The 27,262-nt window shown below is 39.7% G+C and overlaps 1 protein-coding gene across 5 annotated transcripts; it reads right to left on the reverse strand.

Moving 5' to 3' along the window:
- Positions 1 to 201: 201 nt before the first annotated feature.
- Positions 202 to 25,745, reverse strand: LOC131345740 (NACHT, LRR and PYD domains-containing protein 14-like). 5 transcript variants are annotated; one of them, XR_009203523.1, is made up of 16 exons: positions 25,587 to 25,745; positions 23,810 to 23,926; positions 20,857 to 20,973; positions 19,755 to 19,865; positions 16,904 to 16,961; positions 15,233 to 15,437; positions 12,757 to 14,533; positions 12,166 to 12,339; positions 8,492 to 8,665; positions 8,083 to 8,256; positions 3,704 to 3,877; positions 2,910 to 3,074; positions 2,342 to 2,431; positions 1,225 to 1,398; positions 976 to 1,107; positions 202 to 504 (listed from the first exon to the last, which is right to left on the reverse strand). XR_009203523.1 is itself a non-coding variant. In XM_058378786.1 (16 exons), the coding sequence occupies exons 2-16, from the start codon at positions 23,920 to 23,922 to the stop codon at positions 434 to 436; spliced, it is 3,759 nt and encodes a 1,252-aa protein (XP_058234769.1). In that variant the 5' UTR covers positions 23,923 to 23,926; positions 25,587 to 25,745; the 3' UTR covers positions 204 to 433. The 5 variants fall into 5 exon arrangements, 4 of the variants coding, with proteins under 4 accessions (XP_058234769.1, XP_058234771.1, XP_058234773.1 ...); XM_058378786.1 differs by having other exon boundaries at positions 204 to 504; positions 976 to 1,157; XM_058378790.1 differs by lacking the exons at positions 20,857 to 20,973; positions 23,810 to 23,926; positions 25,587 to 25,745 and adding exons at positions 17,566 to 17,634; positions 17,730 to 17,807; positions 18,334 to 19,264 and having other exon boundaries at positions 207 to 504; positions 976 to 1,157; positions 19,755 to 20,696.
- Between the last annotated feature and the right edge of the window lie 1,517 nt (positions 25,746 to 27,262).

Here is a 27,262-nt window from a genome sequence, read left to right on the forward strand (position 1 = left end):
ATTTATAATCTCACTCTCAGTGTTTATAATGATTTATAATCCCACTCTCAGTGTTTATAATGATTTATAATCACACTCTCAGTGTTTATAATGATTTATAATCACACTCTCAGTGTTTATAATGATTTATAATCACACTCTCAGTGTTTATAATGATTTATAATCACACTCTCAGTGTTTATAATGATTTATAATCACACTCTCAGTGTTTATAATGATTTATAATCCCACTCTCAGTGTTTATAATGATTTATAATCACACTCTCAGTGTTTATAATGATTTATAATCCCACTCTCAGTGTTTATAATCCCAGCGTGGTGAGGAGTTTTTTCTCACCACCCTCACCTGTGGCTTGCTCACATCTGGGATTTATACAAATTGAATTGAATTCAGCTCCCAAACAGTCGGACATGTGGGATGTGTCCTGGCAGTTCACCAAAACTGCTTTCGTGAGGTGAGACTCTGATTATACATCGTATGTAATGAGGAAAGACTTCTTGGTGCTGTAAGACAGAGAACAGGATAAAAGTGAAGACTGTCAGCCACAGCCTTTACAAACAACAACCAGTGTGGAGATGCACTGATTTACACAGACACACATACTGTACATACAAACACACATTACAGTCTCTCTCTCTCTCACTCTTTCTCTACCTCTGTCTTTCTCTACCTCTCTCTTTCCCTCACTCTCTCTCTCTCTCTCTCTCTCTCTCTCACTCTTTCTCTACCTCTGTCTTTCTCTACCTCTCTCTTTCCCTCTCTCTCTCTCTCTCTCTCTCTCTCACTCTTTCTCTACCTCTGTCTTTCTCTACCTCTCTCTTTCCCTCTCTCTCTCTCTCTCTCTCTCTCTCTCTCTTTAAATTAAAACTATAGACACTTAAAAACACAATATTAATTAGCTGCCCTAAAATAATTATATTTCTATAAAGATAGTAAGTCGTGTGTGTGTGTGTGTGTGTGTGTCACTAACTCACTTTCTACTTTCTCCAGTTTACAGTTTGGATCCTTCAGTAGATCAGAGAACATCTGCAGTCCTGATTCTCCTGGTTTATAACTGCTCAGAAGATTCAGTTCTCTCAGGTGTGATGAGGAGTTTGACCTCAGAGCTGAAGCCAGAGAATTGTAACCTTTAACTGTAATACTGTAGTCCCACAACCTATAAAAAAGGTTTTAACATTAAACAAAACATGCACAAAATGTGTGTGTGTGTGTGATGATCTTACTCCAGTATTTCCAGTGTACAGTGTGGATTCTTCAGTCCATCAGAGAGCAGCTCCACTCCTGAATCCTGCAGTTCATTGTGACTCAGTTCCAGTTCTCTCAGTCTGGAGGATTTTGAGCTGAGAACTGAGGACAGAGCTCTACAGCTTTCCTCTGTCAGGATACAGTCCCACAGACTGGAAGAGAAATTAGTATTATATTTAAATCTCTGTTCATTAACGACCTGAATCCAATACAAAAAACATAACATATTCTGTTTCTCATCATCTCATCACCTTATTTCACTCCATGACCCCCGTACTGCTGCTGTCTGCACACTGCACATTATTGCACACTATTCACTTTATATAGTTTTGTAAAGTACAGTTATTTACAATTTACATTTCTATATATATTCTATATTTTATATACATGTTCTATATACACATATATTATATTCTATTTATATTATATTTTATATTATATTTTATTTTTATGTACCTACGGTGGACTTATAGGTTTTATAGTTTTTATAGTTTTTATATTTTATATTTCATATTTTTATATTTTACATTTTATCCTTGTCTTTTTTTCTGTCCTTATTTGTTTTCCTTTTTCCTTTTCAAGGGTCAAACAGTCGTTTGCATTTCACTGCATCTCATACTGTGTACCATTATGTATGTGACAAATAAAATTAGAATTTGGTTTGATTTGAATCCAAGGTTCTAATGTCAGGATAAAAATATATAATAAAGAACCTTAGACTGATGTATGAGTCTTAGATCAACTTTTAAGAAGAGAGGAAGAGACATAAAAAGTGACTAAACAAGGTGGAGACAGCTGAAGAGCTATCATTAAAAATCATAAGTACAGTTTGTATTTAATCATGATATAATTCATGTACAAATTAAACCTAATTCTGAGGTATAAATAAATGTAACATTTAAAATATATATATTATATTATATATTATATATACAAAAAGCTTTAAAAAATTTCAGCTAAATCTAAAGCAGTTCTATGTACTGTATGCATTTGAGAGAAACTACAACTGAGTGCATTTGCACATGCTTTTTCTGTGGAAAAAGTCACATATCAACACACTGTGTGTTATGTTTAGTGATGAAGTGATGATCTGACCTCAGTTTCTCCAGGTTCATCAGTCCTCTAAACAGCCTCCACACTCCTAAATCCCCTAATTTATTAACAGTTAGATCCAGTTCTCTCAGACTAGAAAAAGAAATATGCATCACAATCACTGAGATTGAGTGTACATTCATCTGTAACATGTTTCTCTCTCTCTCTCTCTCTCTCTCTCACACACACACACACACACACATACACAATCAAATCTGTATGTAATATATAGTATGAAAGTGATGAACTGATCTCGGTCTACTGTGTGTGTCAGGAACAGCTGATTAGTTCCCTGTCAGACCTGGAGACGGTGCTGGCAGGCGAATCTCGGAAGTGCCATGCCTTTCCTATTGTTCTCTTTCCCTTTGTTCCTGTTCTCAGCTGTCATTGTTTACTGTTCCATGTTTATTGTTTTGTGTTATGCTTATGCCATGTTCATGTTTCGGCCAGGTTTTATATTTAGGTTTCTGTTTTAGTTTCAGTTCTACTTCATGTCATGTCTAGTGTTAGAGTAGTCTGTCCCATGTCTTGTGTTTATGTTAATAAAGCAGTGCTTCTTTAAATCCCACACCTGGGTCTTTCTTCAAGGCGTGCCGACGCACGCATCAACCACAGAGATCCGGGTTCACACCTCACATGGGGCGGGGGCTCTGCTGCTGAGTCCTGCAGTTTTACATGCCGCATGAGTGGATATTGTTTTGTAATGTTTTTTACGGTGAGATTAAAACCACACAACCTAAAGGAAGAGAGATGAAGACATATTTGAATAGCTAATTGTAAAATTAGGTGTTTTCACTTGCATTTGTGCAGATCTACGTGTTTATCCAATTTAATTATATTTTTTGAGCTTTTAACTATAGATATTGTCTCAAAACAGCTTTACAGAAATATAAGACATTAGACATATAATTTATTAAAAAAAGATAAGAACAAATATTCCTCTTTAATTCTAGCAGAGAGTTCTCCATACAGTGTGCTCAGCAGCTCTGGGAAAGGTTCTGCTAGAGAACATTTACTCTACTCTGTCCTTTAGTGCTTCATTAAAATATATAGAATTTCACTTTATTTTTACACTTTATTATCAGACAGAACCACGAAGAAAAGAGGAGGAGAGGACAAAAGAGAGATAGACAAGAAGAAACAGATAATTACTAATAGAGAAATATTACAAATGTAATTACATAAGTACAGATTTTTCTATTTGTATCTATTTAATAAATCTGATTTTCAGACACACAATCAGGTTACTATGAAATAAAGAAGTAAATTAGTTGTTAACCATGCCTCACGGATCGGTACATTACACATTTAAATACTGTAAATGATCTCTATCACTAGTCTTTAGAGATAAGTGTATGTTCTTACCTCAGTATCTCTAGACTGCAGTGTGGATCCTCCAGTTCAGCAAAAAGCAATTGCACTTTAGAACCCTGTAGGTTATTGTGACTCAAGTTCACGTCTCTCAGGTGGGAGGAGTTTGAGCTGACCACTGAGAACAGAACTGTCTGGCTTTCCTCTGTCAGATTACACTTACACAGCCTGATGAAAAAACGTGTCAGAACACTGATCTCAAACACAGCCATAACACACTCTTTACCATGTAACAGAAATGTGTTTCTCACACACAGAAATCAGAGGACAGGACGCCACATCAGCACATTTACAGGAGCAGTGATGTCTTTCTGAACTCCACAATCTCTCAGATACAGTTTATTTACTGAATGGTACAATAGATCAACCTTCAACATCACCTGAAATACCAGAGCAACCACCTGCAACATCCTACCACAAGGGTTCCCAAACTAGGGGTCCAGATCTCACTAGGGGTTACTTGATGTACAGATTGGATCACAAGAGAAACTCCTTCCTGTCATTGTATTATTTTCATGTGGTACAGGTGATAGTAAAACATTGCAACTATATAGAATATAAACCAAATTGTTTCCAGGAAACATTTTCCCTGATTGGTTTATCCCTGAGGAGTTTGTAAAGGTTTGTTTTCTGTAGAATGTGTTTATTTTTGTACTACATAAGGCTATTTTTATGCAAGAAAATATAGAAATATTTAACGAATAATACCCTTTTTTCATTATTAATTTCACATACACAGTAACACATTGGGTTAACATGTGTGTGTTGTTCTCACTGACAGGCAGGTATAATTATACAGTGAGGGAAAAAATGATTTGATCCCCTGCTGATTTTGTACGTTTGCCCACTGACAAGGAAATGATCAGTCTGTAATTTTAATGGTAGGTTTATCTGAACAGTGAGAGACAGAATAACAACAAAAAAATCCAGAAAAACACATTTCAGAAAAGTTCTACATTGATTTGCATTTTATTGAGTGAAATAAGTATTTGACCCCTTTGCAAACCATGACTTAGTACTTGGTGCCAAACCCTTGTTGGCAATCACAGACGTCAGACATTTCTTGTAGTTGGCCACCAGGTTTGCACACATCTCACATCTCAAGGAATTTGGACCCACTCCTCTTTGCAGATCCTCTCCAAGTCATTAAGGTTTTGTGGCTGACCCTTCAGCTCCCTCCACAGATTTTCTATGGGATTAAGGTCTGGACACTGGCTAGGCCACTACAGGACCTTAATGTGCTTCTTTTTGAACCACTCCTTTGTTGCCTTGGCCGTGTGTTTTGGGTCATTGTCAGGCTGGAATATCCATCCACAACCCATTTTCAATGCCCTGGCTGAGGGAAAGAGGTTCTCACTCAAGATTTGACGGTACATGGCTCCGTCCATCGTCCCTTTGATGCGGTGCGGTTGTCCTGTCCCCTTAGCAGAAAAACACCCCCAAATCATAATGTTTCCACCTCCATGTTTGACGGTGGGGATGGTCTTCTTGGAGTCATAGGCAGCATTCCTCCTCCTCCAAACATGGCGAGTTGATGCCAAAGAGCTGGATTTTGGTCTCATTTGACCACAACACTTTCACCCAGTTCTCCTCTGAATCATTCAGATGTTCACTGGCAAACTTGAGATGGTCCTGTACATGTGCTTTCTTTAGCAGGGGGACCTTGCGGGCGCTACTGGATTTCAGTCTTTCACGGCGTAGTGTGTTACCAATTGTTTTCTTGGTGACTGTGGTCCCAGCTGCCTTGAGATCATTGACAAAATCCTCCAGTGTAATTCTGGGCTGATTCCTTGCCGTTCTCATGATCAATGAAACTCCATGAGGTGAGATCTTGCATGGAGCCCCAGACCGAGGAAGATTGACAGTCCTTTTGTGTTTCTTCCATTTGGGAATAATCGCACCAACTGTTGTCACCTTCTCACCAAGCTGCTTGGAGATGGTCTTGTAGCTCATTCCAGCCTTGTGTAGGTCTACAATCTTGTCCCTGACATCCATGGACAGCTCTTTGGTCTTGACCATGATGGAGAGTTTGGAATCTGATTGATTGCTTCCTTCTGTGGACAGGTGTCTTTCATACAGTTAAGGAGCTGAGATTAAGAGCACTCCCCGAGAGTGCTCCTACTGTAATCTCAGCTCCTTACCTGTATAAAAGACACCTGGGAGCCAGAAATCTTTGATTGATAGGGGATCAAATACTTATTTCACTCATTAAAATGGAAATCAATGTAGAACTTTTCTGAAATGCATTTTTCTGGATTTTTTTGTTGTTATTCTGTCTCTCACTGTTCAAATACACCGACCATTAAAATTACTGATCATTTCTGTCAGTGGGCAAATGTACAAAATCAGCAGGGGCTCAAATAATTTTTTTCCCTCACTGTATAAATAGAATTTCAATTACAATTCAATATTTATCACAGTTTATCATAATATCAAAATAATGAGAATGTTGTGTTAAAATATTACAGCATTAGATTTGGTTTTCTATACAGTATTTGGTGAATGTACCACTTTTAATTAAAAAAAGCCATTAAGAAGCTGTAAAATGGACTTAATTACATTTACTTTATGACAGTCATTCTACAAACTCATTTTACACACTAATTTCACACCAATGTTAATTTTGGAATTTCATTTTTACTGCCACTGCTCAGCATTTAACGGCTGTTCTGCTTGACATACAATTACAGTATATCACAAAAGTGAGTACACCCCCGACATTTTTGTAAATATTTTATTATATCTTTTCATGTGACAACACTGAAGTAATGCCCCTCTGCTCCAATGTACAGTAGTGAGTGTCCAGCCTGTATAACAGTGTAAATTTGCTGTCCCCTTAAAATAACTCAACACACAGACATTAATGTCTAAACCGTTGGCAACAAAAGTGACTACACCCCTAAGTGGAAATGTACAAATTGGGCCCAATTAGCCATCCCCAGTGTCATGTGACTCGTTAGTGAATGGGGAGCAGGTGTGTTAAATTTGGTGTTCATGGCAAAGAACTCGCTGAGGATCTGAAAAAAAGAATTGTTGCTCTACATAAAGATGGCCTAGGCTATAAGAAGATTGCCCAGACCCTGAAACTGAGCTGCGGCACGGTGGGCAAGACCTTACAGCGGTTTTACAGGACAGGTTCCACTCAGAACAGGCCTCGCCATGGTCCACCAAAGAAGTTGAGTGTATGTGCTCAGCGTCATATCTGGAGGTCGTCTTTAGGAAACAGACGTATGAGTGCTGCCAGCATTGCTGCAGAGGTTGAAGGGGTGGGGGGTCAGCCTGTCAGTGATATGATAAGACCCCAAACACACCCCCAAGATGACCACTGCCTTGCTGGGGGTAAAGGCGATGGACTGACCAAGCATGTGTCCAGACCTAAACCCTATTGAGCATCTGTGGGGCATCCTCAAACAGAAGGTGGGGGATGTCATCATGGAGGAGTGGAAGAGGACTCCAGTGTCAGCCTGTGAAGCTCTGGTGAACTCCATGCCCAAGAGGGTTAAGGCAGTGCTGGAAAATAATGGTTGCCACACAAAATATTGACACATTGGGCCCAATTTGGACATTTCCACTTAGGGGTGGAGTCACTTTTGTTGCCAACGGTTTAGACATTAATGTCTGTGTGTTGAGTTATTTTGAGGAGACAGCAAATTTACACTGTTATACAGGCTGGACACTCACTACTGTACATTGGAGCAGAGGGGCATTACTTCAGTGTTGTCACATGAAAAGATATAATAAAATATTTACAAAAATGTCGGGGGTGTACTCACTTTTGTGAGATACTGTATGTGTTTTAGTTTTGCTAGTCAGTGAATCAACTTATCTTGTAATAAATCATCAAAATCTACTGTTGAAAAAGCTTTTTTAGAGTTTTAGAGAACATTTCTAGGGCCAAATATGTTTTATATAATATCTTGCTAAACAAATCTAAATATAATTATATACATATACATTCTGGAGGAAAACTCTTATCTGTTTATATTATAATTAGAATATATATATATGTGAAATTATAATATATGTGTACATTATAGAGTTAGTACACACAGTTTATCTGTACCTGTTTGCATCAAGGTTAAAAAACTTCATTTAAATATTGTTTCCTCACCCAGTGTTACATGTTAGATGTAAACCAGATGCAGGATGCACACGAATTTCACACCACATTTATCTGATCGCTCATGCAAATAAGTACTACTTATTTATTCCATTAAAAAAAATAAGCAATAATATCACACATACATATATGCCAATAAAAACAAAGAAAATACATACTTTTACACTGAAAACATAATGCTTAGAATCATATACACACTCACATACCTCCAGGGTCTTTAAACAGTGTGTGTGTGTGTGTGTAATGATCTTACTCCAGTATCTCCAGTGTACAGTGTGGATTCTTCAGTCCATCAGAGAGCAGCTTCACTCCTGAATCCTGCAGGTTATTGTCACTCAGGTTCAATTCTCTCAGTCTGGAGGAGTTTGAGCTGAGAACTGAGGACAGAACTCTACAGCTTTCCTCTGTGAGATAGGTACCATGCAGACTGGACAAGAAGTGATCATATATCAGGACACTGTTCTTAAACTCACAAACATTTCTAAATATTTGAGGGTCAGGTCGCAAAATAAACTGAATTAATATTCAATTTAACATACTATTGTAGCCATAGCTAGTAGTAATGAGCGAGCATGTCTTTCACTTCCACACACTTGCTTATCTCATCTTATTTCTACTACTTATGTGTGTGTCTTTGTGTATATGAGAGAGAGAGCTCTGACCTCAGTTTCTCCAGTATACAGTGTGGATTCTCCAGTCCAGCAGAGAGTAGCTTCACTCCTGAATCCCGCAGATAATTGTCCGTCAGTATTAGTTTTCTCAGACTGGAGGAGTTTGAGCTGAGAACTGTGGAGAGAACTCCACAGCTTTCCTCTGTTAGATAACAGTCACACAGGCTGGAAGAAATGTAACAGAAGTATGAGTGTTTCTCTCACACAGAAATCAGGATACCACATCAGCACATTTACAGGAACCCTGTAGGTCACTGTGACTCAAGTTCACGTCTCTCAGGTGGGAGGAGTTTGAGCTGAACACTAAGAACAGAACTGTCCGGCTTTCCTCTGTCAGATTACACTTACACAGCCTGATGAAATATGCAAAAATATCAGAACACTGATCTCAAACACACACACACACAGCCATAACACACTTTACCTTGTAACAGAAATTTACACACATTTCTCACACACACAGAAATCAGAGGACAGGACGCCACATCAGCGCATTTACAGGAGCAGTGACGTCTTTCTGCACTCCACATTCTCTCAGATACAGTTTATTTACTGAATGGTACAATAGATCAACCTTCAACATCACCTCAACCACCTGAAATACCATAGCAACCTCCTGCAACATCCTAGCACAAGGGTTACCAAACTAGGGGTCCAGATTTCACTAGGGGTTACTTGATGTACAGATTGGGTCACAAGAAAAACTCCTTAGCTTAGAGGTAGCGGCAGCAGAATAGCTCAGACTTCTTCTCTGAGTGAACCCAGAATTCTAACAGCTCTCTGTGAGCTAGTCCAAGATATAACCAGGTGGAACAGGTATGAATTAAGAATTCTTTTTATCTGCCTCCATGTGGTTATATATCTTAACTTGCAGTGTTTCTGTCAGGGTAATTCTATTTAAGAATTATTGTTATGAATTTGACTTTGTTCTGCTGTTCACATTACTCCAGTGTCACAACTCCACCAGTCACTTCCCCTCCCGGGTACCAGAGGGAACCCTTACCAGAGTTCTAATCACTTCCAGGTCAAGGGTGATTTCTGGGTCAAGAGTTACTTCCTGGTTTTAAGACTTTATAGGCCGTGAGTACTGAGCCAGAAAAATGGCTATTCCAGAGAAATATGATGGATCTGCAGACCACTGTTTTGGCTTTCTTAGGCAATGTGATATTTTCTTTGCCCACCAGCCCGACATGTACCGAGAGGACCAAATACGTCTTCCTAATGTCTCTGCTCACAGGTCTGTCACAGTGATACACAGGTGTACTTCCCCCAATACATCACGGTAACCATCTGCCTCGATAACATCCTGCACAGCCAGTACCCAAACTTCCAGGTACGACCCATCCCAACTTCCAGAGAAAAGACCCTCCAATCCTCTTCTGCAGCACCTGAACCCATGCAACTGAGCAGCTCCAACAGCAGTTCTGCTTTTACTGTGGACAACGTCGAACAAGAGATTTTCAGAGAAATGCTCAACTGTTGTGTCATTGTGTATATACACACACATATATCAACATCTTAATCTACTCCAATAGACTACATAGACCAAGTTGATACTGTGTTATAATGATTGCTCCAACATCAACTGTATGTGAAGTCCAAGGAATGTGAGTTTCACCAGAGTACTATCACTTTCCTGGGTTATGTCATTAGCCACCAGGGGGTGGAGATGGACAAGACCAAGGTACGGGCAGTAACAGAGTGGCCCATTCACAAGATTAAGGAGCTCCAAAGATTTCTAGGTTTTTCCATGTTCTACCAGCAATTTATCAGGTGCTATAGCATGATAGTGTCCCCATTTACTGACAGTTAAGAAGAAAACCCAAGAAACTTTGTTGGTTTGCCGCTGCCCAAGCAGCCTTTGAGCTCCTCAAACACAGCTTCCCCATGGTGCCAATTCTCTGCCATCCTGACCCCAGCATCACATTTGTTTTATAGATGGATGCATCAACCTTTGGAGTAGGGGCTGTACTGTCCCAGCATCACAGCAACCAGGGCAAACCTTTTCTTTGTGTCTTTTTTTCCCAGAAATTGACCCCTGCAGAAGCCAACTATGGTATGTCCCCACCCCCTTATCAGCCTGGCAAGCTGACCTAGTGGCTGTTCAAACAGAACCTCAAGCTCAAGCTACCCAGTCGAAAGCTCAGCCCCAGGTTCATAGGCCCATTTAAAGTTCATTGCCAGATCAACCCCATATCACCTTCAACTCCCTCGCAGTTACCCTATCTCCCCATCCTTTTATGTGTCACTCCTCAAATCCGCTCATACCCCCCAACAAAGTAAACCCTAACTATACACCAACACCACCACTCGAAATCAAAGGCTCTCCAGCTTACTTGGTTCACATCCTCCTAGACTCACACCAGAAGCGAGGTCAGCTCCAGTACCTTGTCGACTGGAATGGCGATAGACCTGAAGAGAGGTCATGGTGTCAGTGCTCATGAGATCCTCAATCCCTCACTCATCACAGAATTCAACCATGCACTTTCCAACTGACCCGCTCCAAGACCCCAGGGCCAACCACCTACAAGAATACCAGGAGGTGTTCATAAGAGGGGGGGGTTCTGTCACAACTCCACCAGACACTTACCCTCCCAGCTGCCAGAGGGAACCCTCTGTGGAGTTCTAATCACACCCAGGTGATGGGTGATTTCTTGAATCACCAGAATTACTTCCTGGTTTTTAGACTTTACAAGCCATGCTCACACTTACTTCAATACCACTGACTGACTTTTTTGGTTTTTGCCTGCCATTTAGGACTGTTTGTTGTGCTATCTTATTAAACCACATATGGATTGTACACCTTCTACTTCCATGAGTTCTTCACACCCAGCTTCTCTACCTCTGCTGTCTGAGTCTGTCTTGTCTTTGTGTCCTTGTATATCGTAACAATGGGTAGAAGTGGCCAGTCTAAGTAAGCTGCATATGCATAGCCGTTGTCATGGTATTTTTGTCCAGTGTGTCAACTGAGAGAGTCCCTCGTGGTCAACCAAGAGAGAGAAACAGTGGCATTCCATCAGTGAAGCAATCGTTTGTACCTTCAATGACAAATGTTGTTGACAATGTAGCCATGGTAAATTCTTAGTAACCTGAGAAAGATGGTAGAAGTCTTGAGTGAACCTAGCCACATTGACAATCAGCAGAGAGGTCAGCCAGCTGGAGAGTCTATGCATCACGCTGTTTCACTGAGCAGAAGAAAGCTGCTACCAGCCATCCTACCTACCAACTTTGCACTTGTCACCAAACCCCTCGATAGCAAAGGTAGAATGCACCAATGCACAGGTAAGGCAATGGTTTCTCTCAGTGTAGGTTTTTTTTTTTCAGGTGCAGCACCTGGTGGGGGTCCACTAGGGCAACACTGACAGCCTTGCCTGACACTTTAAACTATGGGCACAACATCCACTGACAATAGGCTTGGACCCTGCATCCATTACACTCCTCGCACATCTGCCACGTAGCTAATGCAAGGACAGCGCCATTTTAATCCCATCATTGTTGTGGATTCTGCAGGAGCACTTGGCTGCAAAGCTAGATGGCCTTTGTGTCTGTATTCAGCCTATTGCAGCCCTGAGTTGCTAAGTTTGCTTTTTTTCTTTTTATCATACTAAACTCTGTGTGTGTGTAAGAGAGAGAGAGAGAGAGAGAGAGAGAGAGAGAGATCTGACCTCAGTATCTCCAGTGTACAGTGTGGATTCTTCAGTCCATCAGAGAGCAGCTTCACTCCTGAATCCTGCAGTTTATTGTAACTCAGGTTCAGTTCTCTTAGACTAAGAGAGTTTGAGCTGAGAACTGAGGAGAGAGCTGTCCAGCTTTTCTCAGTAAGATTACACCTCCACAGCCTAGAAGAGAAATGATACAGTTACCATTTAACATGTAAAAGAAATCTCTGTTTCTCTCACACACACATCGGCATATTTACAGGAGCAGCATCTTTCTGCACTCAATTCAATTCAATTCAATTCAATTCAATAGCACCTTTTACAATGAACATTGTCTAAAAGCAGCTTTACAATCTCCACTCCACAATCTCTTAGTTACAGTTCAGTTCCCTTTCAAATGAATGGCAGGATATTCTGCAAGGCCCAACTTCCCTGCTTCCTGTACTATTTAAACCCATGTAAATTCAGATTTTAGACCTTACATGTAAAGTAGTTACCTATCTGGAAATCCAAACCAAATAGAACATTATATTATTAATAAGCATCTTGTAGGGTGCTGGTGGCTCAGTTCTTACATTTATAGATAAAAATACTCACTCAGCTTTTCTGGAGGCTTTGACCACTGGTAGCAACCTCTGAAAACATTCATCTGATGGATAATATTTACTCAGGTCAAATTCATCCAGCTCCTGTTCTGAGTTCAGTAACACAAACACCAGAGCTGACCACTGAGCAGGAGAGAGACTGGTTCCACTGAGACGACTGTAAACACCACTGTTTACATACCTTTGTACTTCCTGCACTAGAGAATGATCATTCAGTTCATTCAGACAGTGGAACAGATTGATGGATTTCTCTGGACATGGATTCTCCCTGATCTTCTCCTTGATGTACTCGACTATTTCTTGTTTGCTGTGAGAGCTACTTCCTGTCTGTGGCATTAAGACTTGTAATAGAGTTTGATTGGACTCCAGTGAGAGACTCAGAAGGAAGCGGAGGAACAGGTCCAGGTGTCCATTCTCACTCTGTAAGGCCTTGTCCACTGCACACTTCAGGAAATCAGACATGCTTGACTTGATGAAAAGATCAGACAGACCAGTCGTTTGTTGTTCTGTTACATGTTTACCAATGAAGGACAAACATGTGTATAAAGCAGCCAGAAACTCCTGAACACTCAGATGTACAAAGCTGAAGACCTTCCCCAGGTGAAGCCCAAACTCCTCTCTGAAGATCTGGGTACACACTCCTGAGTACACTGACACGTCTCTGACATCAATGCCACACTCTCTCAGGTCTTCCTCATAGAAGATCAGGTTTCCTTTCTCCAGCTGCTGGAAAGCCAGTTTTCCCAGTGCCAGGATACTCTCTCTGGTCTGCTGAGGATCAGGGTCACATTTCTGATGGTACTTTTGGTCCTTGTGTTTGAACTGAAAGATCAGGAAGTGTGTGAACATTTGAGTCAGAGTCTTGGGGATCTCTCCACTCTCTGCTTCACCCAACATTCTCTCTAGAACAGTGGCTGAGATCCAACAGAAGACTGGGATGTGACACATGATGTAGAGGCTTCTTGAAGACTTCATGTGTCTGATGATTTTATTGCCCAGGTTTTCATCACTGATTCTCTTCCTGAAGTACTCCTCTTTCTGAGGATCACTGAAGCCTCGTATCTCTGTTAGCTGGTCTACACACTCAGGAGGGATCTGATTGGCTGCTCCTGGTCGAGAGGTTATCCAGAGGAGAGCAGAAGGACACAGATTCCCCTTGATGAGGTTCGTCAGCAGAACATCCACTGAGGCTGACTCTGTCACATCACACAATCTCTCATTCTTCTGGAAATTTAGAGGAAGTCGACACTCATCCAGACCATCAAAGATGAACAGGACTTTGTAGGCATCGCAATTTAATAATCCTATTTTTCTCATTTGTGGGAAAAAGTGATGAAGAAGATCCATGAGACTGAGATTTTTCTGCTTCATCAGATTCAGCTCTCTAAAAGGAAGTGGAAACATGAAGGTGATGTCCTGATTTGCTTTTCCTTCAGTCCAGTCCAGAATGAACTTCTGCACAGAGACTGTTTTTCCAATTCCAGCAACTCCTTTAGTCAGGACAGTTCTGATGGACTTGGCCTTAAAGAGATCATTACAGTTGATGGGTATCTCCTGTGTTGTTGGTCTCCTGGACACTGTCTCAATCTGTCTCACCTCATGTTCTTTATTGATGTCTCCACTCCAACCCTCTGTGATGTAGAGCTCTGTGTAGATCTCATTCAGAAGTGCTGAGATTCCAGTCTGTGAAATTCCTTCATTAATTCTTTTACATTTTTCTTTCAGGTTGGATTTGTATTTTTGCTGATACACAGAAACCGGGTTCAACTCTGATGAACAATAAAATATTTTAATGCATTAAATACAATAATGTACCATTTTTCAATTTCCAAAATTCCTGAACTGCTTAATTTCTATTCTTAATAAAAAATATAGCCCGTGATATTGCAAACTAAAATAAGTAAATAATAAACACAGTGTGTGTTGGTGTTAGCAGTAATACCTAGCCATATGAAATGTCTACCAGATATATGCTGATTACATTCTTAGAGAATTTCTTTCTTATACCACAACAACTTGCAGACAATTACTTTGTTTTATTCTTTAAAGAACACATTACATGTTTGACGTTTAATGTTATGGAACTTCTGAGAAACAAATTTTGTTCCTGTTAACACTTGTATTATGTTAGCAGCTATAAGCAGTTATTCTCCCAACAACTGCTCTTTAGTCTTCTGAAGAATCTTTTTAGACTGAAGTTAGTCACGTTACCGAGAAATAACAAAATATAAACTCTGTGTGGATCTAAATTGCTGACACTGGAGATTCCTTCCATAAATGTTAAATTAATGTCTGCTTACTAAAAACTTATCAATCATATTACCATATGAATGATTAAACATCTTAATTATTCATTTAATGTAGAGCATCTGCCTTACAAGTCTCTTTAATGCTGTTATTAGAAAAACTATAACATTTTAGAACATAAGCATAGATCAACAAAGTCTGTGTTAAATTGACGTTCTTACTGTTCTGCAGTGTGTTAGCAAGATCTGTGTGGTTCATGTTCTTCAGGACGTGCAGTGTGATCTTCAGCGCTCCCTCTCTGACACTGTGCAGATCCTCCTGATCCTCAAACTCCCTCTCAGTGGCTGATGGGTAATCTGGACTCAGGAGGTCTTTAAACCACTTCAGCTCATTCTTTATTAGAGTGATGACTTTGTTTTCCACATCCTATTTAGAAACCCACAGAAACCAGTAACCCGCTACACATACAGTTCCACCCAAAACTATTGTTTGTTTTGCTTTAGCTTTTATTTCCTAGTACTTATAAGTAAATGTGTTAAACAACACACAACATAGCCCATTTTGTATCAGGCCACCTCATTTGTAGGCAAGCAAAAATATGGTTGTGCCCAGATGGGTCCTGTTGGATCAGTTGTTTAATGAACAGCTACTTTTGGTTTTAGCCTTCATTTTTACCTGAATCAGAAAACCAGAAGAATCAGAAGAGCAAATTTGAATTCACAAAGAAGTACAGAAATGAGCCTTAAAAGTTCTGGAACCAACATGAACCTCTACCAAAATGATGTAAAGACCAAAGTGTGGAGAAAGAAAGGATCTGCTCATGATCCAAAACATACAGTGCCTTGTGGAGCAGTTTTGCCTTGAGGAATGGGCAAAAATCCCAGTGGCAAGATGTGGCAAGCTCATAGAGACTTATCCAAAGCGACTTGCAGCTGTAATTGCTGCAAAAGGTGGCTCTACAAAGTACTGACTTTAGGGGGTGAATAGTTATGCACGCTGAAGTTTTCTGTTATTTTGTCCTATTTGTTGTTTGCTTCACAATAAAAAAAAATCACATCTTCAAAGTTGTAGGCATGTTCTGTAAATGAAATGATGCAAACCTTCAAACAATCCATTTTATTTCCAGGTTGTGAGGCAACAAAACATGAAAAATGCCAAGGGGGGTGAATACTTTTGCAAGGCACTGTACATTCTCCTGGGTCAAGAATTGTAGTTTTAGTGTCATGGTTTGGACTTGCATGGCTGCTTATGGAACAGACTCACTAATCTGTACTGATGATGGAGCTCATTATGGTAGCAGCAGAATTCATTCAGAAATTTACTGGAAGATTTTGTCTAAGAAATTACAGAGTAATTTACAAAGAACTGTATCTGATTACTGCCAAATCAACAAAGGAATTCATCGGGGGTGGGGGGGTTAGGTGGAAGATTTTAGACTGGACAAGTCAGTCAGCAGAGCTGAACCCAATTGTGCAGCATTTCACCTCCTAAAATGAGATTGATGGGAGAAACCCCCAGAACCTAACAACTAAAAGGAGCTGCTATCAAAACTTGGAAAAGCGTCACAAAAATGAGTCACAGGTTTAATGCAGTTTTTGCCAAAGATATTCAACCAAATATTAGTGTTGTTTACTTTGATTTATTTCAAGATATGTTTGTTCCTATACTTTTGCTCAGCTGAAAATGGTGGTCTGATATAAAAGGTTTTATATTTTATGTTATTTAATACATCTAGATGTAAATACCAGCAAATATCTTTAAGTTTCATCTCATATCTAACATTTGATCTCAAACCCAAATGCCATTGGTGTATAGTGTAAACAAATAAATTGGCCAATAATTCAAAGGGGACTGTAGATAAAACATTGACAAAATGCACAAAAAATACACACCTTGAATATGGACTTCAAATGACTTTGGCTGTGGATGTATGATGATTTATTTTGTGGTCTGTGAACAAACAAAACACATTATATACTATAGCTACACAGCACATATTTATAAATAGAAGGCCAGACATTGAATATTATCCTTTTACCACTTCCAGGGTTTTGGGACATTTGAACAGTGTGCCCGCCAGCATTTTGCCTAAAGTATTGTTAGTATTATTGCTATGTACTGTGCCGTGTTTCTGGCTTTCTCATTTTACAGTTTAATGTATGTGACCAGTGTTTTCCAGTTTTTTTATTCTCTGACTTGCGATTTTGATTTGTTTGCCCTGTCTGACAGCCTATACTATTACTGTCTGTCTGCCTGTTCATTGATCAAGTTATATTGGATTCTGTTTTGAATTATTCTGCCTGTGTTCATAAAAAATGTGTTCATTACATATTTCACTACCATGCATCCACAGATAAGAGGGTTCACTTTTATGAAAGTATGTTTACGGTAATCAGAAGGACATAAAACATTTTACATGTCTTCTTCTCTTTCTACATTTTTAATATGGAGAAGGCAATGAGTGACAGAATACAATTTATGACTAAAGGTATCAGTGGTGGACCATGCATTTCACACCTAGGCCTTCACTGGTGTCCTTCCTGAATTAACCCACCTCTATACCATCATTATGACAATCTAGCCATGGGGTCACAGTCCAGTGACTTCTGTGCCGGTCCCAAGCCTGGATTAATAGAGAGGGTTGCATCAGGAAGGGTATCTGGCATAAAACATTGCCAAATTTAACCATGAGAATCATCAGTACTCTGAATTTCATACCAGATCGGTCGAGGCCCAGGTTAACAACGACCGCCATCGGCGCCGTTGACCTACAGGGTGCTGGTGGAAATTGGGCTACTGTTGGTTGAAGAAGTAGAGGAGGGAGGAGAGTGCGTAGACAGAGAGAGAAGAGGAAAGGTAAGAGTGTAGGACTGAGAATAGGAACTCTGAATGTTGGTACTATGACAGGGAAAGGTAGAGAGCTGGCTGATATGATGGAATGAATGTGAATATGAATGTTCTGGAGGTGATGAGAGTGTCAGACAGGGTGATGAGTCTGAAGTTAGAGGTTGAAGGGGTGATGTTGAATGTTGTTAGTGGTTTTGCCCCACAGGTAGGTGGTGAGTTAGAGGAGAAAGAGAGATTCTGGAGTGAATTAGATGAGGTGATAGAGAGTATTCCCACGGGGGAGAGAGTGGTGATAGGAGCAGATTTTAATGGACATGTTGGTGAGGGGAACACAGGTGATGAGGAGGTGATGGGCAAGTTTGGAGTTAAGGAAAGAAACCTTGAAGGACAGATGGTAGTGGACTTTGCTAAGAGGATGGACATGGCTGTGGTTAACACTCATTTTCAGAAGAGGGCGGAGCATAGAGTGACTTACAAGAGTGGAGGTAGGAGCACACAGGTAGACTACATCCTATGTAGAAGAGGCAATCTGAAAGAGATTAGTGACTGTAAAGTGGCAGTGGGAGAGAGTGTAGCCAGACAGTACAGGATGGTGGTGTGTAGGATGAATCTGATGGTCTGTAAGCAGAGGTCAAAGATAGAGATGGAGAAGAAAACCAAGTGGTGGAAGCTGAAAAAGGAGGAATGTTGTGAGGAATTTAGACAGAAGTTGAGGCAGGCTCTGGGTGGTCAGGTAGTGCTGCCAGATGACTGGGAAACTACAGCAGAAGTGATCAGGGAGACAGGAAGAAAGGTGCTGGGTGTGTCATCTGGAAGGAGGAAAGAAGATAAGGAGACTTGGTGGTGGAATGAGGAAGTTCAAGATAGTATTCAGAGGAAGAGGTTAGCCAAGAAGAAGTGGGACATGGACAGGACTGAAGAGAATAGACAGGAATACAAGGAGTTACAGCACAGAGTGAAGAGGGAGGGGTCTAAGGCCAAGCAGAAGGTGTATGATGAGTTGTACACTAGGTTAGACACTAGAGATGGACAGAAGGACTTGTACAGGTTAGCTAGGCAGAGGGATCGAGATGGGAAGGATGTGCAGCAAGTTAGAGTTATTAAGAATAGAGATGGAAAGGTGCTCACAAGTGAGGAGAGTGTACAGAGGAGATGGAAGGAGAACTTTGAAGAGCTGATGAATGAGGAAAATGAGAGGGAATAAGGAGTAGAAGGGGTGAACTCTGTGGAACAGGAAGTAGATAAGATTAGAAAGGATGAAGTCAGGAAGGCTTTGAAGAGGATGAAAAGTGGAAAGGCAGTTGGTCCTGACGACATCCCGGTGGAGGTCTGGAAGTGTCTAGGAGAGGCAGCCGTGGAATTTTTATCTAGTCTGTTTAACAGGGTTTTAGAGAGTGAGAAGATGCCTGAGGAATGGAGAAGAAGTGTATTAGTGCCGATCTTTAAGAATAAGGGTGACATGCAGAGTTGCAGCAACTATAGGGGGATAAAGTTGATGAGCCATACAATGAAGCTCTGGGAAAGAGTAGTGGAAGCTAGGTTAAGGTAAGTAGTGGAAATTTGTGAGCAGCAGTATGGCTTCATGCCCAGAAAGTGCACAACAGACGGACCACCACTGAAAGGTATGTGGACACTTCAGTATTACATATTCCATTCCAAAAACACAGGTATTAATATTGAGTTGTTCCACTTTTGCTGCAATAACAGCATAAAGCCTGACAAAGAGGTGGTCTAATTTTTGACAAAGGTGTTCATTGGGGTTGAAGGTTCAGTACAGGCTGCTAAGTAATCAAGCTGAACATCTAGGCATATACTGTATAATTATATCTGAGTACAAATGTTATGTGAACATTATTATTCCTCAGCATGAAAGTTAATAAACACCAGTATACTAACCTCTGACCAGCAGAACACTGTCCATCTCTGAAGGCAATTGGCTGTATCATTGAATGGTCACTCTTCATGGACACACAGCTGGGCTTTTGTGAGTCTGATCTCTTTATCTTTCTTGTCATTTTAGATCATAAATATTATTAGATGTGAAAATGACAGCAATAGTCAATAGAATTGCATAAAATATGTATGATATTATAATATTGATTGTACAGGTATAATATGGATAATTGTATATTATTTTTGAATTAGTGTTCTACAAAACTCATTTCTAATCATTAGCATATCACAAATCACATATGTAGGTACAATGCATCCACTAATAAAAGGCGCAATTTTATGAAAGTACTAATCGAAAGGATGTAACACCAGATACATGTCACTTGACAAACCATAAAAGGATCCACCAGCCTTTGTTTGTTATTTCTGGTGGTTCCCCTGGTGATGTGGCTGAAACAAATAAAGACCACTTTTCTCTCCACTGGGTGAGGAAAAAGTTCAACATACTGTTAAAAAGAGAATCGCCTTGAAAATTCCTTTATGTTTCTTGCTCTTTTTCTTATGTTTGAAGATGTTATTATGGTTTCACGTGACATTAAAAATTGTAGGCTGTTTCTTCAGTTTTTCAACAGACATTTGTCCCTTTGACTCTGGGAAGTTAATAAGAGTGACTATGGTTTTTAGGTAATCCATACTTGTGTAACATGACAATAAATAAGTAGCCATGACCTTCTCAGAGTGACATCTGGCAGAATTACATTAATACACTATATTATTAAAGGTATGTGGACACTTTAGTATTACATATTCCATTCCAAAAACATGGGTATTAATATTGTGTTGTTCCATTTTTGCTGCTATAACAGACCTTTAATAAGATCCACCAGATTTTGGAGTATGACACAAGGCACTGATGTCCAGCATAAAGTCTAGCAATGCAGTGGTCTAATTTTTCCCAGATGTGTTGAGTGGAGTTGAAAGTTCAGTACAGACCACCAAGCAATCAAGCTGAACATCTAGGTATGTATAATTAAATTTGAGTGCAAATGTTATGTAAATGTTATTATTCCTCAGCAAAAAAGTCAATAAACACTGGAACACTAACCTCTGACCAGCAGAACACTGTCCATCTCTGAAGGCAATTGGCTGTATCATTGAATGGTCACTCTTCATGGACACACAGCTGGGTTTTGGTGAGTCTGATCTCTTTCCCTCCATCGTTCTAGAACCCAGATATTATTGAATACATAAATTTAACAATTGGGAACAATCAATAGAGTCTAAAAAATGAACTGTGCATTTTGATATACTATGGATTGTATATGGATTAATTCACATACAGGTCATCCATGCTTATATATCATGACAATAAACAGGTGGCTGTGACCATGCTGACTTCTGTACACCCAAATTGCACCAGGATGGACTAGGGGAAGAAAGCGAGTTGGCAGAGGTAGTGTAATGGCCTGGGCAACGTTCTGCTGGGAAACCTTGTGTCCCGCATTCACGTGGATGTTACTTTGACACGTACTACCTACCTAAACATCATTGCAGATCAAGTACTCTTCATAACAGCAATATTCCCTAATATCAGTGCCTCTTTCAGCAGGATGACGCTCTCTGACAAACATTGTTCAGGAACTGTTTGAGGAACATAACAATGATTTCAAGTTGCCTTTCAAATTTCCCAGATCTCAATCTGATCGACGGTCTGTGCTGAACAAACATGTCTGATCCATCTCACAACTTACAAGACTTAAAGGATCTGCTACTAAAGTCTTGGTAGATACCACAGCACACATTAAGAAGTCTTGTGGTGTCCAGGATTCAACAGCTGTTTTGGTGGCACAAGGGGGACCTTTTATCATTAGTGTATAAACATCTTTATAATGTTCTAAAGTAGACGTAAATCTTCTAAATGAGTGAGTGTACCACAGTAAACTAATCTTTTGACATTGCAGGAATATTTCATCAAGTCCTAAAAGTAGATGAAGTGAACCCAATCAAACAAAGGAGACAAAAATATTATATTTGGTCCAATATCACATATCTGTGAGTGGCAAAAGTATGCGAACCTCTAGGGCTAGCAATTAATTTGATCAAGTTATAGTCCACCTGATTTCAGTCAGTGGGATGACAATTAGGTGTCAGTGAATGCCCTGTTTAAAGAACAGGGAACAGGGATCAAAGTCTGATCTTCACAACACATGCTTGAGGTAGTGTGGAACAAAGTAAATTTCCGAGGACCTCAGGGTTGTCATTGCTTATCAGTCTGTAAAATGTTACAAAAAAATCTCTAAAAAGTTTGAACTCCACAGTCAGACAGATTGCATACAAATGGAAGAAATTTAAGCCCATTGCTACTCCCCCCCCATGAGCAGTCAATCATTAAAGATCACGCCAAATGCAAGACTTGTGATAGTGTACAAGGTCACAAATGAACCTAGGGTAACTTCTAAGCAGGTAAAAGCCACTCTTACGTTAGCTAATCTGAATGTTCATAAGTCCACCATTAGGAGAACACTAAACAACCTAAACAACAAGGAGAAAAACTACAACTGTCCAAAAAGAACATTGCTGCCCATTTGAAGTTTGCAAAAGATCATGTAGATTATTGGACAAAATATTTATCAAAGAATTAGACCAAATTAGGACATTTTGGTTTAAATAAAAAGTGTTATCTTTGGAGAAAAAACCTCTGCATTCTAGCAAAAGAACCATCTAACATCTGTGAAAAGATTTGGGCCTGTTTTGCTATATTTTGGCTAGGATGAATTGCCATAATTGATGGAACAATGAATTCACAACTATACCAGTGAATTCTAAAGGAAAATGTCAGGACATCAGTCTTTGAGCTGCTCCTTTCCATGCTCCACTTCATTCTTTCAGTTCAATTTTGCTGCTTAATTTGCTGCACTAGCTCATTGTTTACAGCTGTTTCCTATTAATTATTTTCTGCCCATCTATTTAAACTGTACTCAAACCCATCCAAATCGCCAGATTATTGAGCCTTGTCACAAGCCAATATTCCAGCCTTTGTACTCTCTGCATTGACCATGTTTGTTTTATCGGCCTTTCGATTCCCCACAGACTACAATTTTGGACTTTCAGTTTTCTCGCTAGTTCCTGAGTGCACTTGACTTTTCCTGCGCCTCCTGTTTCATGTGCATGTTTGGATTTATCGCTCAACTGTATCTCAACCCATGCTCATGTTTATGGACTTTGATATTGGATTACAGACACATTCTCTTTTTCCCCATGCCACTTCCAGGTTTTCACATTACGCCAATCACACTGTGGATTCCATGACACATTTCAAGGAGCCAACCAAGGACTTGCATGAATGCCTAAGTTGAGTTGCATTTGGGTCCTTCCTTCTCTTTGGAGCCTCCTCCACTGACCCTGACAACATCTTTCCATAAATTGAATCTCACAGAGAAAATGGGTCATGTAGAAAGACAATGAAGCACAAGCAGACAGGTTCTACCAAAGAATGGTTAAAGAGGAAGAAAGGTTGTGTTTTTGAATGGCAAAATCAAAGTCCTGACCTTAATCCAATAGAAATGTTGTGGAAGGACCTAAAGCAAACAATTAATGCGTGGCAGCTGTTATTTACTGAGGAATGGGCTAAAATTTCCATACTGACCCTCACATACTGTTGTCACTCACAGAGATATATTGGATCATTTTCCTGAATAATTAATTAATGATTAGTTTATTCTTAAATATTGACAATTCTAAAGGGTTTCTTAACTTTCGAGGCACCAACTGTATATGGATTATTGTGCATTTTGAATTAGTGTTCTACACAAACTCAAAGAGGGTCACAGAAAGCTGTGTTTTTTGTGGTTGCTGGAATTTTAAACGTACAAGTGTATATATTCATATACACTTCATATACATATACACTGCAGAATAATTTTTAAAATGTATTTTTTTGTTTTTATTTTGTTTGTTTTATTTATTGCAGCTGAATCTTAGCACCATTAGCAATTCCTCTTGCCACATCCTTAAATGTTATTCCTTAGAATTAAATTCATAAACACCAGTATACTAACCTCTGCCCAGTAGAACACTGTCCATCTTTGAAGGCAACTGGCTGTATCATTGAATGGTCACTCTTCATGGACACACAGCTGGGCTCTGGTGATTCTGATCTCTTTCCCTCCATGGTTCTAGAACCCAGATATTATTAAATACATAAATGTAACAATTAGAAACAATCAATCAAGTCTAAAAAATTATATGTGCTTTCTGTTATAATATAGATTGTATATGCATTATTGTGTTTCACTTTTAAATTAGTGTCTGATTCAAATTCTTAAAAAAAATCTGTTTGACTCAAATTCTTAAAAGACATGAATGAGCAAGTTTGGTCTGCTTTTTGTGGGAACAGTTTGGGGATGACCCCTTCCTGTTCCAACATGACTGCACACCAGTGACCAAAGCAAGGTCCATAAAGACATGGATGAGTGAGTTTGGTGTGGAGGAACTTGACTGGCCTGCACAGAGTCCTGACCTCAACCCCATAGAACACCTTTGGGATGAATTAGAGCGGAGACTGTGAGACAGACCTTCTCGTCCAACATCAGTGCCTGACCTCACAAATGCACTTCTAGAGGAATGGTCAAAAATTCCCATAAACACACTCCTAAACCTTGTGGACAGCCTTCCCAGAAGAGTTGAAGCTGTTCTAGCTGCAAAGGGCGGGACAACTCCATATTACATTCATGTGCATGTAAAGACAGACATCCCAGTTTTGGCCTGGCTCACAGTCTCCACTCTAATTCATCCCAAAGGTGTTCTATGGGGTTGAGGTCAGGACTCTGTGCAGGACAGTCAAGTTCCTCCACACCAAACTCACTCATCCATGTCTTTATGGACCTTGCTTTGGTCACTGGTGTGCAGTCATGTTGGAACAGGAAGGGGTCATCCCCAAACTGTTCCCACAAATTGTCCAAAATGTCTTGGTATGAAGCTGAAGCATTAAGAGTTCCTTTCACTGGAACTAAGGGGCCGAGTCCAACCCTTGAAAAACAACACCTGAATTCAGTGATCTGGAGGGGTGTCCCAATACTTTTGCCAATAAAGTGTAGTAGCAAATCACATACACACAGAGATGAAGAGTTGAACTGGTGTTACACACAACCCATTTCCAGCATAACCAGCAGGAAACCACATACGATAAATGAAGAAACGAATGAAGCAGAATAAGCAGATTCACCCTTCTCTTAGTGAATGATTTCTCTAAACTGTTCTTAGATCAAATCAACAATATTTGAACTGATATTAAATATTAAAGTTTACTTCCTCTGTTAATTATGAGTGTTTAGAGATACAGATCTGTTCCCATAAGCCAGTGTGTATTTATCTCTCACTGAACTGCTCCATGAGTTCGTTTGCAATCGGACCTTGTTCATGCAGTGTGGCCCAACTGTTGTGGTGTCCTGTTCATATATGTCAAAATAAACCGGACCATGAGCCATGGTGAACATGGTCCACAAAACAGCATTCATATTGTCAAACACTCCACACCAGGCAAGGAGTAAAAACACCCTATGTTTCCTAACTGTTTTCCAAGTACACTCGTGAGGACATTTCTCCTTCTTCAGACTACAGCAGAAAACACCTTTACTTCACTCCATCATCGGTGTGTTAAATCAAACCCTGATCCTGTTTACAGGATATCACCAACTTATCAAGCCATAAAATAACCCATGTACATTAAACCTTCAGTAAATAACCAAAATACTGTTCACCATCTACTGCACATTCAGTGTGTTTACATATTATAGTATTTTATATTTTTATTATATTTTTTATCCAGATACTTACCATGGTTTTAAGTTTGAAATATGGAACGTATTTTCCCTTCGACACAAAATGGTGCTTATGTACTTTCGCTTTTGAAAAATCAGGAAGGCGTAATAGCAGAAAAGGTACAATTCCTCAAACACACACGCACACACGCATGCGTGCACTAGTGGTGGAAAAAATTATTCTTTTTAAAGACTCGGGTTGAGTCATTCACTGAAATGAATCGAGTCAGTGATTCCTTTTGGGTCAGTGATTCTTTTATAGCCCTCGTTTCCTGTACAAACTCTAATCATGGTGGGAAATAGTGGTGGATTTTTTCCCCCTATAGTAATTGGCTGGTGGGATTAATGCAGGTGATTATACACTATAATAATTTAATGAGTATAGTTATGTACTGTTATGTTATGGTGTGTATGTAATAGTAATTACAAGTTTTTAGAAAATCTTTGACTGCTGCATGATGGGTAACCACCCAAATGTTCATGTTTGCCCCAGGGTGTGATGTGAGCCCCCACTGACAGGGGCAATAAACATGTCTCTGTGTCAATTAAAAAGAATCAAGACTTACCATACCAGTGCAACAAACAACAAACATTCTTAGCTGAATCAGTCTATAACCCGACTCCTCGAGTCCACTGAGAATCAGCTGAATCAGTCTATAACCCGACTCCGCGAGTCCACTGAGAATCAGCTGAATCAGTCTATAACCCGACTCCTCGAGTCCACTGAGAATCAGCTGAATCAGTCTATAACCCGACTCCTCGAGTCCACTGAGAATCAGCTGAATCAGTCTATAACCCGACTCCTCGAGTCCACTGAGAATCAGCTGAATCAGTCTATAACCCGACTCCGCGAGTCCACTGAGAATCAGCTGAATCAGTCTATGAGCCGACTTCGCAAGTCCACTTTTTTCTGCTATGTTTAATAACCAGTGTTGGGGTAACGCATTACAAGTAACGTGCGTTACATAAATCAAATTACTTTTATGAAGTAACAAGTAAAGAAACACATTACTTTCTGAATTTACACATTAATATTTGCATTACTTTTTTGTAAACTAACGCGAGTTACTTTTCAGTTAAATTGATCTTTTTCAACCGTTCTGTCTTTACTGAATTAAATTTATTGCCATCACTTGCGTACTCATGCAAGTGTGGTAACACGCTGCAGAAATAGACATGGCAGGTCAGAGCTTTACATTTCCGCGATGGAAATACTCTTATTATTTTAAAGTCGTTGAAGAAAAGGAGAAGGCGATAGTCGTCAAATGTAGATTGTGTGCAGGTGAAAAACACTTCTCAACTGCGAAAAACACAAACTCAAATTTAAAAAAGCTTCTTCATGCACAGCACAGCTCTGTAGAGTCGGAAGTGAGAGAGCCGAATGGTGACGCCTTCACCCCGCCTACTGCTGAACAACAAAAGCTTGATCTCCGTTCACCACCAGGTAAAACAATTAGTTCCACTGAACTCAATAAATTGGTTTTAATTTAAGAAAAAGTAACGCAAAAGTAACGTATACTTTTTATAAAAAATAACTAAGTAATGCAATTAGTTACTTTTTCAGTAACTAATATTGTTTCAATATTGTAACGCATTACTTTTAAAAGTAACTTTCCCCAACACTGTTAATTACTGCATTGATGTTAATGTATAATATATAATGTTCTGTATCGTTTCATAAAAAAAAAAAGC

The sequence above is a fragment of the Hemibagrus wyckioides genome, linkage group LG25 (assembly GCF_019097595.1).
Source record: "Hemibagrus wyckioides isolate EC202008001 linkage group LG25, SWU_Hwy_1.0, whole genome shotgun sequence".
Taxonomy (NCBI): Eukaryota; Metazoa; Chordata; class Actinopteri; order Siluriformes; family Bagridae; genus Hemibagrus; species Hemibagrus wyckioides.

Excerpts from the sequence above, each read along its gene's own strand:
- LOC131345740 (XM_058378786.1), bottom strand. The coding sequence starts at position 23,922 with ATGGAGGGAAAGAGATCAGAATCACCAGAGCCCAGCTGTGTGTCCATG. Across the intron at positions 8,666-12,165 it reads TGTACACTGGAGATACTGAG|CCTGTGTGACTGTTATCTAA; the intron begins GTCAGATCTCTC and ends CATTTCTTCCAG. Across the intron at positions 1,158-1,224 it reads TGTACACTGGAAATACTGGA|GTTGTGGGACTACAGTATTA; the intron begins GTAAGATCATCA and ends CCTTTTTTATAG.